At 38.1% G+C, this 17,053-nt stretch overlaps 1 protein-coding gene across 2 annotated transcripts in view; it reads left to right on the forward strand.

The window, feature by feature from the left end:
* UBXN4 (UBX domain protein 4) overlaps positions 1-17,053 on the forward strand; it is a 36,367-nt gene that overhangs the window by 9,942 nt on the left and 9,372 nt on the right. For both annotated transcript variants that reach the window (XM_004423866.2, XM_087435108.1), the window contains exons 3-9: positions 108-136; positions 656-774; positions 1,403-1,580; positions 8,850-8,943; positions 15,183-15,237; positions 16,011-16,175; positions 16,900-17,027. In XM_004423866.2, the coding sequence (XP_004423923.1) occupies positions 108-136; positions 656-774; positions 1,403-1,580; positions 8,850-8,943; positions 15,183-15,237; positions 16,011-16,175; positions 16,900-17,027 (768 nt within the window). The remainder of the gene's footprint in view (positions 1-107; positions 137-655; positions 775-1,402; positions 1,581-8,849; positions 8,944-15,182; positions 15,238-16,010; positions 16,176-16,899; positions 17,028-17,053) is intronic.

Here is a 17,053-nt window from a genome sequence, read left to right on the forward strand (position 1 = left end):
GTTTCAGAAAAATACTTGTCATTGGTACGGTAAATTTTTATAAAAACCCAGTGTTTGGGAAACACTTGCATTCATCTAGTGATTTTCTGTTTGATTTTGTTTTACAGTGAAGCCTGCCTACAGTTTTCACAAATCTGTATCCTTTCAATGAAAAATTGGTTTTATATATATATATTGCTTGAGGATTTGCCTTTCTTTTGGTTAATTCATGACATTTACAAATTATTCATTTTTATTTAGGAACTCATGCATTCTTGTTTATGGGAACTTTATATTACTGTGTCCTTTGAGATAATAGACTTAGCAAATAGGATGATAGGGAGTCTTTTTGTTGGGAATATCTGGAAAGCAACATGGAGCAGTTTGGGAATGTTAGAAGTAGCTGGCAAAAGCAAGGTAGATGTAAGTTATCAGAGAGGGGAATGTAGTGAATGTTCTCCACTCAAATATGCAGTGCAAATAAATCATAAGTCCACATGTAGTGCATATGACATGCACTACAGTCATAATGACATGGTAGTAGAAATTATTTTGTAAACATGTTAGCTAATTATATTGTGAAATTCACAAAGATGATTTGCTTTGTTATCAGTAGTGTTTCATACAATTATTCCCTTGTTTCCCATAAATTGTTAGACTTAATTAAACTGTACAGATCCTGTAGTATGTGTTCCATCCAGTTTCTTTATTGGAGACAGTGGAATTCCCTTGGAAGTAATAGCAGGAAGTGTTTCTGCAGATGAACTTGTTACCAGAATTCGCAAAGTGCAGCAGGTGAGAAGGAACAGAATTGTTCTTTGTATAAACATGGGAAACTGATATTCAGGAACTTAACATTGGAATATTTTTGGAGCTGCCCTGTATATTCAGGAACTTGCCATGCCATTAAACTTAAAAGGTAGTAAATACTGTCTTCTGGACTGGTTTTGAAAATAGCGTTATGAAGTTAAAGGTGCCTATACCTAATACTTAAGTGACTTCTTGTTCTCCCTTCTGTTTTCCTCCCTCATCCGACCACGTAGTGCACATCACTATTACTTTGTTGCAAGAGAGAGTTGATGTCACATTAAGATCCCCTAACAGTATATTGCTTGACATGTTTTCATTTGCATCCATTTTGGGAGAATGGCTAATATAGCTTGTAATTTTTTCCTTGAATTCTAATTTGAAGGAAAATCAACAGAGTGCTTTAAAAATCTTTTTATGCTCTTGTCATCTTACAGTTGGCTTCCATAGTGTGATTATGTCATGTTTAGGATTATACATTGTAGATTCATTTACTTAGTTTAGTTCTTCTCCCTCCTGTAGAGTATAAATTGACTTCCTCACATTTTGGTCTTATCTGCCATGGTTAATTTAGATTCTTATCTGTCAATTAAATTCCAATGTGTTTTCTCCCTAGATGCACTCATTAAAAGGTGAAACATCAGTGGCAAATGGCAGCCAGTCAGAAAGTTCAGTCTCTACTCCATCCACCTCATTTGAACCTAACAACACTTCTGAAAACTCTCAGTCTGGAAATGTAGAGCTTTGTGAGACACCACCCACTTCTCCTGACACAAAGTCAGATTCTGCAACAGGTAATTTTTGGTGTACTCTTTTGGGTAGTAGAAGTACTCCTTCACTTCATTTTAAAGGCCATGGATTAATATCCTTAAAAATAAGAATATTGTATTTTTTTCCCCCTCACATTCATTTAACTTAAAATTTAAAGGTTGTCTTAAATACATGTGTTTGTCGTTTAGTGGCAGAAGAGGATAAAGTCAGTGAATATGCCCTTCGGACTTCAAATAGGCAACAATCCGGAACAGTTGCTTTGTAATTTCTGCTACTGTGCTGTGGTTCAGGGGCTGTCATTATAACAACACTTAGCAGTTTTATAAATGTCTTCCTAGCCAGGGGATTTTGAAAGATCCAAATGAACTAATGTGTTTGGAATTGTTTTTATAACCTATAAAATATTATACACATTTAAAAGAATAGTATTTGCATTTTTTTAATTAGAATTAAAAGATAGTTGTAAAATAGAGCTTGTAGAAATAAGAAGTGTGACTGCAGAGGGGTTGATAGAAAAGGCAAGAGAGAGATTTTATGCTGTGTAGTAGGGATCACATCAGAGTTGTTTGGTGTAATATAGCTTTGTATTAGGCAATGTAGAGTTAGATAAATCAAGAAGTTAGAGTACTAGTATCTTAAAAGATGATCCTATTCTAGCATCCCAAATAGATAATCCTCAAGCCTCTATTTGAATGCATTTAATGAAAGGAACTCATTACCTTGCTAGGAAGCCTATTCTGTTGTTGAAGCCATAGTTTTTAGAAAAATTCTTCCTTACGTTGAGCTGAAATTTGATGCAGTATAATTTTCCGTTAACGTTAGTGCTACTTACAAAGTTACACATAACAGGTTTTGAATATTTGAAGAACAATTATCAGGTCCCCTCTCAGTAGTCTCATTTTGAGGTCTTACATCTGCCGATCACTCAAATTCTGGATGCATGTGAAACTGGGGGACGCTGTTATGAATGTAATCCATTTAGGTATACAGCAGAATAGTTAGTTATCTTTTACATTTATCTGGATAGTTATTTCCAAAATTCTTCAGTACCTTTTGAATATATGTGTTTCCCTCTGGTATCATTTCTTTTCAGCCAGAAAAATTGCCTTTAGCATTTCTTATTGTTCAGGTCTGTTTGCAAAATATTTCTCTTAGCTGTCTTTTATCTGAAAATGTCTTTGTTTTATCTTCATTCTGGAAGGATATTTTTACTGGATATAAAATTTGGGGTTTACAGTTATTTTTTTCAGCATTTTAAAGATGTTCCACTGTCTTCTGGTCTCCCTAGTTTTCTGATGAGAAGTCTCTGATATTAGAAAATTGTTAACCTATGTATGGAATGTGTTGTTTTTCTCAGGCTGCTTTTGGGATTTTCACTTTCTTTGGTTTTCAGCAATTTGTGATATGCCTAGATGTGTTATTCTTTGTATGTATCCTGTTTGGGGTTTGCTGAGCTTAAATCTGTAAATGTATGACTTTCACTAAATTTTGGGCCATTATTTCTTCAAATGTTTTTCTGTTCCTTTTTCTCCTATCTTGCTGGAGATAATTACATGTATATTAGGCTTCTTTTTTTTTTTTTTTTGTGAGGAAGATCAGCCCTGAGCTAACATCTATGCCAATCCTGCTCTTTTTGCTGAGGAAGACTGACCCTGGGCTAACATCTGTGTCCATCTTCCTCCACTTTGTATGGGACGCTGCCACAGCATGGCCTGACAAGCGGTGCCTCGGTGCGCCCCCGGGATCCGAACCCGGGCTGCCAGCAGCAGAGCATGCACACTTAACCACTACCCCATGAGGCGGCCCCTAGGCTTCTTGATATTATCCCACAGGTTCACTTCTTCTTCTTCTTTTTTTTTTTTTTTTGAGGAAGATTGGTGCTGAGCTAACATCTGTTGCCAGTCTTGCTCTTTTTCTTTTTTTCCCCAAAGCTCTAGTACATAGTTGCATATCCTAGTTGTTTGTCCTTCTGGTTCTTCTTTGTGGGACGCCGCTTCAGCATGGTTTGATGAGTGGTGAGTAGGTCCACGCCCAGGATCCGAACTGGCGAACGCTGGGCCGCTGAAGCTGAATGCGTGAACTTAACCACTACACCACCGGGCTGGCCCCAGGTTGACTTCTTTCAGTCTTTTTTTCTCTCTCTTCAGATTGGATAATCTTGTTAGAGAATTCTTTTTTTTTAAATTTTTATTTATTTATTTTTTCCCCCAAAGCCCCAGTAGATAGTTGTATGTCATAGCTGCACATCCTTCTAGTTACTGTATGTGGGACACGGCCTCAGCATGGCCGTAGAAGCAGTGTGTCGGTGCACGCCTGGGATCTGAACCCGGGCTGCCAGCAGCGGAGCGCGCGCACTTAACCGCTAACTCCCGGGGCCGGCCCTGGATAATCTTGTTGATCTGTAAATTCACTGACTGTCTTTATCTTTATCTCTATTCAAGCTCATCTAGTGAATTTTTCTTTAGATAAAATTAGGTAATACATTTTTTTTTCCACTGTTAATAGACTTTTTTTTAGAGTAGTTTTAGGTTCACGGCAAAATTAAGAAGGTACAGATTTCCTATATACCGCTGCCCCCACACATGTATAGTCTCCTCTATTATTAGTATCCTCCACTAGAGTGGTACGTTTTTTACAACTAGTGAACCTACACTGACACATCATAATCAGGCAAAGTCTATAGTTTACATGACAGGGCCGGCCCCGTGGCTTAGCGGTTAAGTGCGCGCGCTCCGCTGCTGGCGGCCCGGGTTCGGATCCCGGGCGCGCACCGACGCACTGCTTCTCCGGCCATGCTGAGGCCGCGTCCCACATACAGCAACTAGAAGGATGTGCAGCTGCGACATGCAACTATCTACTGGGGCTTTGGGGAAAAATAAATAAATAAATAAAATCTTTATAGTTTACATGACAGTTCACTCTTGGTGTTGTACATTCTGTAAGTTTGGACAAATGTATAATGACATGTCTCCATCATTATAGTGTCATACTGAGTATTTTCACTGCCCTAGAAGTCCTGTGTGCTCCACCTATTCATCCCCACTGATATTTTTACTGTCTCTATAGTTTTTCCTTTTCTAGAATGTCATATAATTGGAATCATATAGTCTGTAGCCTTTTCGCATTGGCTTCTTTCACTTAGTAATATACAGTTAAGGTTCCTCCATGTCTTTTCATGGCTTGATAGTTCATTTCTTTTTATTTTTTATTTTTTATTTATTTATTTTTTTGTGAGGAAGATCAGCCCTGAGCTAACATCCATGCCAATCCTCCTGTTTTTGCTGAGGAAGACTGGCCCTGAGCTAACATCCATGCCAATCTTTCTCCACTTTATGTGGGATGCTGCCACAGCATGGCCTGACAAGCGGTGTGTTGGTGTGTGCCCGGGATCTGAACCCGGGCCGCCAGCAGTGGAGCATGAGCACTTAACCGCTACGCCATGGGGCCAGCCCCTCATTTCTTTTTAGTGCTGAATAATAGTCCATTGTTTAGGTGTACCACAGTTTATTAATCCATTCACCTACTGAAGGGCATCGTGGTTGCTTCCAAGTTTTAGCAGTTATGAATAAAGCTGCTGTAAACATCCATGGGCAGGTTTCTGTGTGGACATGTTTTCAGTTCCTTTGGGTAAATACCAAGGAGTGTGATTGCTGGATCATATGGTAAGAGTATGTTTAGTTTTATGAGAAACCACCAAACTGTCTTCCAAAGTGGCTGTACCATTTTGCAGGTAATACATTTTCTGGTCCTGGAGTTTCTATTTCTTCTTCTTCCTTTCTCCTTTTTTTTTTTTTTTTGTGTGTGTGTGTGTGAGGAAGATCAGCCCTGAGCTAACATCCATGCCGATCCTCTTCTTTTTGCTGAGGAAGACTGGCCCTGGGCTAACATCCGTGCCCATCTTCCTGTACTTTATATGGGATGCCGCCACAGCATGGCCTGACAAGCGGTGCCTCGGTGCGCGCCCAGGATCCGAACCCGGGCTGCCAGCAGTGGAGCGCGTGCTCTTAACCACTATGCCACGGGGCCAGCCCCTTCCTTTCTCCTTTTCCTCTGCCACCTTCTATTTATTTTGAAATAGTTTGACTCACAAGAAATGAAAAAAATTTTATGGAATTCCTGAGTACCCTTCATCGACATTTTATTCCTTTAATATTATCTTTTAATTCATTTCAAGCAGATTTTTCATTACTTTATTGAGTTATAATGGTTGCTTTAGAGTCCTTGGCTGATAATGCCAGTACCTAGCTCATCTCAGGGTTGACCTTTGTTGATTGTCTTTTCCCTTGAGAACGGGTCACATTTTCCTGTTGGATCATCGGTAAGAAATTTTGGATTGTGTCTTGTACATTGTTGTAGATACTCTGGATTCTGTTGGATTCCTGCAAAGATCGTTGATGTTTTAGTTGGTAATTAACTTGGTTAGATTCAGACTGTCAACTGTGTCTTACCTGAGGTGAGTACCAGCTCTAATCTCAGTTTTTGGTGGCTTTTTTTTAAACTTCATTTTGGAAAATTTTAAACATATACGGAAGTAGAGAAAATAGTATAAGAAATCCCAGGAACCCATTGCCTATCTTCAACTATTATTAACTCATGGCCCCTGTCGTTTCATCTGTGCCCCCTACTCTTCTTCTCCTGCCACTTATTATTTAGAATAAATCTTAGGCTTTGTATCATTTCATCTTTGAAAATGTTAGTATCTAAAAGATAAGAACTGAGCCAGCCTTCGTAGTCTAGTGGTTGAAGTTCAGCGCTCCCGCTTTGACGGCCTGGGTTCGTTTCCTAGTCACGAAACTATACCACCTGTCAGTTGCCATGCTGTGGTGGCGGCTCACATAGTAGAACTAGAAGGACTTAGAACTAGGATATACAACTGTGCGCTGGGGCTTTGGGGAGAAAAAAATAAATAAAGGTTAAAAGATAAGAACTTTAAAAAATAATCACAATACTATTATTCCTGTGGAACCTAGAAAGTTTAACAGTAATTCCTTTTTATCCTCAATTATCTAGGCAGTATTTACACTAAATTTTTCAGTTTGTTTGAATTGGAATTCAATATATTGTTACGGTTGATGAGTCTTTTATTTTTCATTTAATATATAGATACCCACTCTCACTGGTGGTCTTTCCTGTAGTTTCCCACAGTGGATTTTGCTTCATTCTCATGGTATTGTGTAAATATTCCTCTAAATTTCATGGTATTGTGTAAATATTCCTCTAAATTGGTAGTTAAAGCTACAAGTTTAATCAGATTCAGGTTCATTCTTTATTCTTTTTTGACAAGACTACTTTATAGGTGATGCTGTGTATTTTCATCAGGAGATAGGTTATGCTTGATAATCCAGTTGTCTTTTTAAATCTGAAGACAGGGGCCGGCCCCGAGGTGTAGCGGTTAAGTGCGTGCACGCTCTGCTGCTGGCGGCCCGGGTTTGGATCCCGGGCGCACACTGACGCACCGCTCATCAGGCCATGCTGTGGTGGCATCCCATGTAAAGTGGAGGAAGATGGGCACGAGTGTTAGCTCAGGGCCAGTCTTCCTCAGCAAAAAGAGGAGGATCGGCATGAATGTTAGCTCAGGACTGATCTTCCTCTCTCACACACACACACACACACACACTAAATAAATAAATATTAAAAAAAAAAAAAAATCTCAAGACAGAACTTCCCCTAATAAATTTTCATTATGTTTGGATTTTTATCAGTTGTTTTAGCTTATAGAGTTTTTTTTTCAATCCAGAACTTTTCATTCAGTAATTAGTGGTTAAATATGACTGCTAATAAGCTATTTCACCCATAAAGTTATACATGTGTATTCTGCATTTTCAAGTCATTCGTAAAATGGTGAAGGCAGAGAACTCTGTGACATACCATTGGAAATCTTCCTCTATGTGACATCTATCCATTTTTCTTTGTTTATGAGCCACAGATCCACCTAACTTTATTGTTTTACAGCACTTTTTTTAAGCTTGTCTACAAGTTATCTTCAAAAGTTGTGTTAAATTTTTTGCTGATACCAAGATATGAATGTTTTTGACATTCATTATATTTATTAAAGAAAAGTGATTAATTTCCTACTGAACACACACACTGGCTGTTAGTGGTTACTACTTATCCAAGGGTTGCGTTCTGTGGTGTGCTGGTAAATATTTAATAAAAGGCTCTCTGGGGGGTAAAAAAGCCCTTTTTTATAGTGTTTGCTAATTTCTAAGGTGTAAATACTCCTACTATGACTATGGATAATTTCAAGCTACCTAGGTGATGCCACTGAACGCAGAGGCAGGAAGAAATGTGCACCATTGGCTCTACTTAGTAATTCTAGTATTTCCACTACTGCTATACTAACTAAAGCATTAACTATGAGCCAGTCTTAGTAAAAGTCTAAGCATTTCGCTTTTATTAACACATATTTCTCATAACAACTCTGTGAGGTTACCATCCCCATTTTACAGATGAGGCACAGAGAGATTAAGTAATTTACTGATGTAACAGCACAGGACTGGAACCCAGATTTGTTGCTCCATAGTCCTTGCTCTTTCCTAGATCAAAAATGTAAAGAAGAATCAAGTTGGTGGTGAGTGCTAAGGAAGGAAATGGCAGAGGTCCTGAAAGGAAGTACCAGACCATAGCCATCCTCTACAATAGACCAGGACAAAATTCTATCCTTCAGCAAATTCTTAAAAGAATACTAGCGTAGATACAAAAAGCTTCTCTAAGGAATCACTCTGGTCTGCAGAAGCAGATCCTTTGGGCCCGCATAAGTCTAGAGCAATACCCAGGATCAGACTTGGCCTCTAGAGCTTCACTGTCAAATAGCATAGCCACAGCTACATTTGGATATTTCAATTAAAATTAAATACAATTAAAAATTTAGTCCCTCACCTGCCCTAGTCTTATTTCAAATGCTCAGTAGCCACATGTGACTAATGGCTACTGTATTGGACAGCATAGATAACTGGGCAGTGCTGCTCTAGAGTGAAGCCTACCATGTCCAGGCATGCTTACTCTACTTTTGTAATATCCCGTCCTGCCAGATTCATATTTCTTCACGTTTTACCTTTGATGGCCCTCAACTGGGTAACTGCCTTATCTCCCATTTATATACTGTTGTATCCAGATCCAAACTTTAGAATTAGTAATAGCTCATTTCTTATCTCCTGCTCCATTCTTAGGGAAAAGATGTAGTGTTTAAGAAACAAGATTATTAACAAATATTGTAACCCAAAAGATTATACCTTTTAAAAATTAACATTAAATGCAATCTTCTTCTTATTTCTTTTTATTTTATAATTAAGGAGGAGAAAATTCAGGCCTTGCTACTCCATCTCAGGAGCCTAGTGGATGTTCAAATCAGAAACCTGCAGAGGACCTCACTGTCAGAGTGGAAAGGTTTGCTCTTTTTTTGCAAATAATATTTTGTTAAAAAGACAGTGGTTTTCAGTTATTTCATTAATTTGAATAAAAGCTAAAATTACACAAATGAAATTTCAGAATTCTGAGTTGAAATTTTTTATTACTTGACCAACTTATTTGTATCCGTAAAGATTATCTTCTAGAAGTAAACCTCTGTATTTCTGAAGTCATCTGTCAGCTTTAGGTCTGGTCATTCTAAGAATCTCTTTTTCACTGGTATTTTGGTACATGTGTATTTCCATCTGTCATTTCTGCTTTTCTCTCTCTATGCCATAGGATAATAAGTTCCAGATGGGCAAGAACTTCACCTAATTTTATTAACTATGTATGGAGTCTAAGTTCTGCATAAGTGGGTGTCTAATATTAAATGTTATGTGTAATTAGTTGGTCTAATAATCAGATACAAATTTCTGAATTTTTGTGGTATCTAGTTTAGTATTTTTAATGATATAGTAGTTGTGAAGTCATAGTCTTTTATACTATGATTCTTAAAAGTTATTTATGTGAATTAATGGTAAATGGATAAGCAAGAATATTTTTTAGTACAGACTTTAAAACCACTTAGTGTTGTATGGAAGTTAAGAAAAATTCCTTAGAGAGATTTGACATTTTCTTGTTCACATAGATGCTGTGAGGAAACAAGATTCAAAATGATTGCAGACATTGGGTATTTGGGTTTGCTCGTGACTCAATAAAAATCAGCTTAATTTCAGCAAAACCTAGATTCTGATTGTTCTTTTTTTTTTTTGTGAGGAAGATCAGCCCTGAGCTAACATCCATGCCAATCCTCCTCTTTTTGCTGAGGAAGACTGGCCCTCGGCTAGCATCTGTGCCCATCTTCCTCCACTATATGGGACACCGCCACAGCATAGCCCGACAAGCAGCGCGTTGGTGCACGCCTGGGATCCAAACCCCGGGCCGCCAGCAGCGGAGTGCGCGCACTTAACCGCTACGCCGTGGGGCCAGCCCCCTGATTGTTCTTTATAGGAATTGGGGCAGGGCCAGGATCTTGAGGTGAAAAGTGGGATAGATTCTCTCACAGTGGTGAGAAATGGGATATGTCTGGAAGAACAGCAGGAAACCAAAGTTCCCAGGGCATCCTCTTTTGTTTCTTTCTGTTTTGCTAACACAAAGTCCACCACTATGCACCCTTACTTGCACCACCCTGGGGTGAAATGAAAATCAAAAATCAGAAGAGAATTTGGAGACTTGGGGAGAATGAGAAGAAGAAACGTGGCAGGTAGCCCTTTATTGCGGAGTGGAGTCAGACGCTGTTTAATTGCAGTGGGAAAGGGGAGTTTCTGTTGTTTCTTAATAGCTTCCATTATTATGTAAGGGAATGTCTGCTCATGTCTGCCTGTATGGTTCTGCAAATAGAATATAATATACCATTTTTAATTAAAAAATAGTTATATGTACACAAACTGGTGTGTATGTGTTATATATAGTATAATTTATGAGTCAAAGACACTCGAAGACACAACAAAATGTTTATACTAATATATATGAAAGTGGAATTAGGGATTTTTTTTCTTTGCTTTGTTCTAAAGTTGCCAGATTTTCTTCATTGAGCATTATTACTTTTATCATTAGCATATCAGGACAGAGTGGGTCTATAGTTGTTTGAGATTCCTTAGACTGAAAAAATCTTGAAAGTGCTCTTGGAGATACATACATGCAATTTTTTTTAAAGCATATGCTATTAGGACAGTTATGTGAAATACATGTGGGCTGGGGCCTTTTAAAAAAGGAAATAATATTGAAATTGGATGAAATGCTGACAAACTCGTAATAGTGAAACAACTTTTATTGGGAAGTAACTATTTGCTGCTCAGACAGCTTTTGAAAATTCCAGGCCGCGGGCCGGCTCCGTGGCTTAGCAGTTAAGTGCATGCGCTGCGCTGTTGGCGGCCGGGGTTCGGATCCCGGGTGTGCACCGACACACAGCTTCTCCGGCCATGCTGAGGCCGCGTCCCACATACAGCAATTAGAAGGGTGTGCAGCTATGACGTACAACTATGTACTGGGGCTTTGGGGGAGGGCTTTGGGGGAGAAATAAATAAATTTAAAAAAGAAAAAGAAAATTCCACGTCATATAATTAAAATCGTATAAGCACTTCATATTGTTGCTGAGTTCATGAGACTCAACTAACCAATAAAAGACCAGGTCCTATACTAATTAATTCACAGACTGAAGTCCTGCATTTTATTCGTCTGAGTTATACCCAGTTAGGAATTCTGTTCCTTTTGTGGAATCTCATTGACAATGACAATAACTAAAACACTAACCTGTATAATATCCCTATCCCAGATGTCCTCTTAGCTCATATTTTATACCCTTAATGTTGCCTTCATCCCCACCATCCCTGTCATAGACTTTGTGGTGCTTTTATGCCTCCAACTCACTCATCCTCTGCAAGGTTATTGGACTCTGAAAGCCTAATGTGCTCTAGTTTCCTTGTCTCACAGAACTGAGCTTCATTGCTTTTTTCAGCCCAGATAAGTTGGACCCATCAATTCCTGTGGTGTAATCTGGTATTTATAGAATTACATGATACCAAGCTCTGTAAAGCAAAATTCATGCATTTTTCTCTAACCTTGATGATATTTTAAAATCTGTTTCATACAAATTGAAAACTCAGCCTTGGGCTGGCCCTGTGGCGTAGTGTTTAAGTGTGGGCGCTCTGCTGCTGGCGGCCCAGGTTCAGATCCCAGGTGTGCACCGACGCACTGCTTGTCAGGCCATGCTGTGGCGGCGTCTCACATAAAGTGGAGAAAGATGGGCACGGATGTTAGCTCAGGGCCGGTCGTCCTCAGCAAAAAGAGGAAGATTGGCATGGATGTTAGTTAGCTCGGAGCTGATCTTCCTCACACACACACAAAAAAACTCAGCCTTAAATTTTGTTAGGATGGATTAGTAAATGTAGATTCTAGCTGTCCTCTCAGGCTATAACATCTGTTCCCACAGACCAGGTTTTTGGAAAACTAATTACTCCATGGTAAGTCTTAGGCTGTTTTCTCATCTAGCTTCAAGGAAAAGTAATTTGTTAAGGGAAAAGGTGACTAAACCAAATTGATGTCAGCTCAGAAACTCATCCTATCTTGTGCATAGTAAGGATGTAGACTTTCTATCTTGAACTGCGTTTTCTCAAGGAAGTAAACTTGATTTTTTTAAAAACAGATTGATGATTTGTAATTGTGAGATCTAAATTTTTCTTTTTAATAATTAGAATATATACAGTGTTTTATTTTTAAAGATAAAACGTGTAAAATATAAATCTTTAAGTGATTCACATGAAAACCTGTATCTTATAGTTAAAATGTATTATTTTGTTTATATAATTATATTTAAAAATTGGCAGAATTATCTAGGAAAGGTAATATGTATTACCAACAATTCCAACCTTTTATTTGGAAAGGTTTGAAGTCTCAAAAAGTTGAAAGAATAGCATAATGACCACTTTTGTTTGCTGATTCACTTGAAAGTTGTAGACATCATTTCATTTCACCCTAAATACTTGAGCTTGTATCTCCTAAGAATGAAAACATTGCCTGAGGTTCTGTCCGCTCTGAGCAGGGGCTGCAGCCTAGATCGGCGCCTGGGGGTGTGTGCCCACTGACCGATGCCCAGCCCCATCCCTCAGGCCAATAAAAGACCTTTAAGCAGTGGATTCCCAGATGCGAAAGTGATAAAAGAGTTGATTTGTCATTGAGTAAGATGCAGTGGACTTTTCAACCAGATTAGAAGAAAATTGCATCTGTTTTTCTCAGAAGAGAATTCTACAAGTGGTACATAATTAAAGAATAAATCCATTTTCAGATATCAGTACAATAGTATTCTCATACTCAAGAAATTGTAAATATAGTAAGATTAATATGCGATCATATTCAAATTTCCCCAGTTATCCTAATAATGTCTTTTATAACTTTTTTCCATGATTCAGGATCCAGTCAGGGATCATTCACTAAATTTAGTTTAGTCTCTTTTAATCCAAAACATTTCTTTTGTTTCTTTTTTTGTTTTTGTTTTTGTTTTGGACGTTTTTCAAGAGTCTAGGGTAGTTGTTTCTAGAATGTTTCTTGATCTGGTCCCTGTTCCATCAGTCTAGATTCAGGTTCAACTTTGATGAGAATATTACCTAAGTAGTGTTTTGTCCTTCCCATTACTCACAGGAGGCAGCTAATATCAGATGTGTGCATTGTTTGTGATAAGTTTGATCATTGGTTAAGATGGTGTCTGTTGGATTTCTCTATTATAAAGATACCCTTTTCCCTAATTAATAAGTTATTTATGGGGTGATTCTTTGAAACAGTGAATATGCTGTTCTTCGAAAACTTTCACCCACTGGTTTTGGTGTCTGTTTTTGCTTGGATCAGTTATTTCATTGGTAGTTAAAAATGGTGATTTTTTTTTTCTAAGTTCTATTCCTTCTTCATTTATTAGCTAGCATTCTTCTGTAGGGAAGTGCTTTGTTCTACCTCCTCCTGCTTTCCATCCCTCCCCACCTTTTTCTTTTTCTTTTTCTTTTTTTTTTTGGTGAGGAACATCAGCCCTGAGCTAACATCCATGCTAATCCTCTTTTTGCTGAGGAAGACCGGCTCTGAGCTAACATCTATTGCCAATCCTCCTGCTTTTTTTCCCCAAAGCCCCGGGAGGTAGTTGTGTGTCGTAGTTGCGCATCCTTCTAGTTGCTGTATGTGGGATGCAGCCGCAGCATGGCTGGAGAAGCGGTGCGTCAGTGCGCGCCCAGGATCCGAACCCAGGCCGCCAGTAGCAGAGCGTGCGCACTTAACCGCTAAGCCACGGGGCCGGCCCCCTCCCCCCCTTTTTCAGTAAACTTCTTGTTGTACACCAGCATCCAGATCAAGAAATAGAAAATTACCAGTGTACTACATGCACTGGGGGCCTAATGCCCCCTTCTTAATTACTGCTTCCCTCCCAAAGATAACCACTATCTTGAATCTTAACACCATAGATGAATTTTGCCTGTTTGTGAACTTCGTAATGGAATCATACCACATGTACTCTTTGTGTTTGCTCTCTTTTGCTCAGCATTGTATTGGTGAGGCTCTCCTGTGTTGTTGCATGTGGCAGTGGTTGGTGCACTCTCATTGGTGTGTATAGTATTCTGTTATTTGACTTCACCACAGTTCATTTATCCATTCTACTGTTGATGGGTGTCTGAACTGTTTTCAATTTGGGGCTGTTATAAATAGGGCTGTTCTAAACAGTCTTGTACATGTCTTAGTGAACCTATCTTTTGGGTGTATTTGTAGAGTGAGCATTTCTGGGTCATAGATACTGGCCAAACTATTTTCCAAAGTGATTATACCAATTTATAACTCCCCTCAGCAGTAAGACGTTTCGTGGATCCTTTTTTTGTTCTCTACTGTGTCACAATTCATTTCTCTTATGATTCTTTTTGGTGCACAGATTGCCTGAAATTTGGCTAGTAGAATCCCTTTTATGCTGGATCTTCTGTCCTTTTGACGTACATCGCCATCTTTCTTTGAGCACTCCCTGAATTTCTGGGACAAGTTGTTCAGCTCAGTTTTAACAAATACATACACCAGTGTAACCCAAATCCATCTTAGAGAAAGTACGATTAATTTTTTTAAATTGAGATATAATTCACATACCATAAAATTCAAAGCATAAAATTCCATGGGTTTTAATGTATTCACAAGGTTGTACAACCATTACCACTGTCTGCTTTCAGAATCATTAGTTTTTAAATGATGAACTTCTTACAGTTGGGAATCAATTTTTGTATTATTAGTTTTTATAAATACTAGTCTTTAGTTTTTTGCTTTTATTTTTAATAATTTTATGCCGTATTGCTGTTTGCTTCAATGTAAGGGGTAAAGCATTTGTAAGTCATTGACTTATATATTTGTTTGAAGATGTATATGTATATTTTTAAATCACTGTCAGATAAGTCAGGGGAGAAAAAAGGGAACTAATGGTAAGTGTGAGGTGAGGCACTGAGAGCAGGAGCTAGGCTTCTGGTGGTTCCCACTGACTCATTGTGGACTTCTCTGGGGGTTGAAGGCCAGGAAGGTAACTGTTGCTTTGCCTTCAGGAGCGTTTTTGTTTGTTTGTTTCTACATTTCCCCAGTTGTTTTTAGCTAAATAAATCTCCTAAATGTATTTTATATTAACGTGATATGTTTCAGTTAATGTATTTTTTTTTTTTTAAACTTTTAAAATACAGACTAACCAAAAAACTTGAAGAAAGGAGAGAAGAGAAAAGGAAAGAGGAAGAACAGGTAGAGTTCATGTACCTAGGATTGTTTCACTCTTCCATTAAGTGAGGGGACGTTTGATTCCCTATTCAATTTGGCAGACCTAGGATGGCTTCCTGGTTATAGTTCAGTGTTGCAGCACACTGAGGAGTGAGGGGAATTATCTGTCTTATGTAGTAGGATCATAGTGTGCACTTTTTTGTGTCCTTTTTGTAAATTGCTAGGAATAAATTGGATCGTCTTTTCTCCCTCTGCAGTGAGTCTTTTACATTAAGGATAAAGAGACTTGAACTAAAATTGTTTGGTCTGATGCAGGTCAAATTTTTAGTTCCTGTTTGTGAAAAAGAAATTTGTAGACATTTTGCTGAATTTTCCCTCTGGTGTTGCTGCATTCTAGTGCACCATTCCTTTTTCTCAACATGTGCACCTAAACTGTATGATCTCTTTGGGGTTCTAGTATAGGAAGGTTATCATTTCTTTAAGCCAAATAAATGCCTTGTTGTCCTTGGGGGGACCACATTCACTTTAGAAACCAAAGACCTGTAATTCTGCTTGTTTTCAAATTACATTGACCACATCACAACCTTAATAAACCACTGGCAAAGATTTATAAATTGATAGATATTTGACCATTAACCTATGTTGTTAATAAATTCTACTAGACCCTTACATCTTATGAAGTTGTTTTATTTCTTTAGCTGTACCCTACAAGCAGCTTTTCCTGCATACAAAGTAATATCTAGAGCAGATTACCAAATTGTTTTTGGCTCATAAAACTTACTTTTTCTTTACTTCAGAGAGAGATTAAGAAGGAAATTGAGAGGAGAAAAACTGGAAAAGAAATGTTGGATTATAAAAGAAAGCAAGAAGAAGAATTAACGAAAAGAATGTTAGAGGAAAGAAACAGAGAAAAGGCAGAAGATAGGGCAGCTCGAGAGCGTATAAAACAGCAGATTGCGTTGGTGAGTATTAAGTTTATTTTTAATACTTTACTTTGGAACATTTGTGAAATTGTTTTTCCACGCACAATCTTTTTGGTTTACTACCAGACTGTGCTTACGAAAATAGTAGATTTTAGTAACTCAAAGAGTACCAATTCTCAGCTTCCTTTTACTCGAAATTGTACATTGAATTAAAATACAGTTAGGATTAAGATAGAGATGATTTTTTTGAAGTAATTTTTCTCCATGTTATGTTATGAATTTTATTAGTGGTCAAAAGGTAGTTTTCAAAGATGCCCTAGAAAAGAAGCTAAGAATTGGTTACCTGGCAGTCTCCTCTAGTCACAAGCATTCTTTTTTGGAACATTAAAAGGATTTAGACATGTCAAGTAAATCTTAGGATGTTTTGCAATAATTGCTTTTAGAATTAAGCAATTGTAATACATATGAAAACCATGCCTACCTTAACATTGTTTGTTCGTTTGTTCATTCAACAAACATTTATTGATTATTATGTGCCAGGCCTTGTTCTAGGCTCTGGAGATACAGTAGTGACCAAAATCAAGTCCTTGTTTGTTTAATAACAACTCTGGTCTCTGACACTTGATAAAACTGAAAAATACCGGATCCATAGTGATAAAGTTCATGTATGGCTTTAAGTAATTTCGTGCATTTGTGTTTGGAAATGTGTGAATAGATCATTCTGGCAGTGAAAGATAATTAGTGCCTAACAACTGTTTTAAAGGACCGTGCAGAGAGAGCTGCTCGTTTTGCAAAGACAAAGGAAGAAGTAGAAGCTGCTAAAGCTGCTGCCTTACTCACCAAACAGGCAGAAATGGAAGTCAAGAGGGACTCTTCCGCAAGAGAAAGGAGGTGTTTTATTTCCTGCTAAACCATCT

This window comes from Ceratotherium simum, chromosome 9 (assembly GCF_057802395.1).
Source record: "Ceratotherium simum simum isolate JZ-2026a chromosome 9, ASM5780239v1, whole genome shotgun sequence".
Classification (NCBI taxonomy): Eukaryota; Metazoa; Chordata; class Mammalia; order Perissodactyla; family Rhinocerotidae; genus Ceratotherium; species Ceratotherium simum.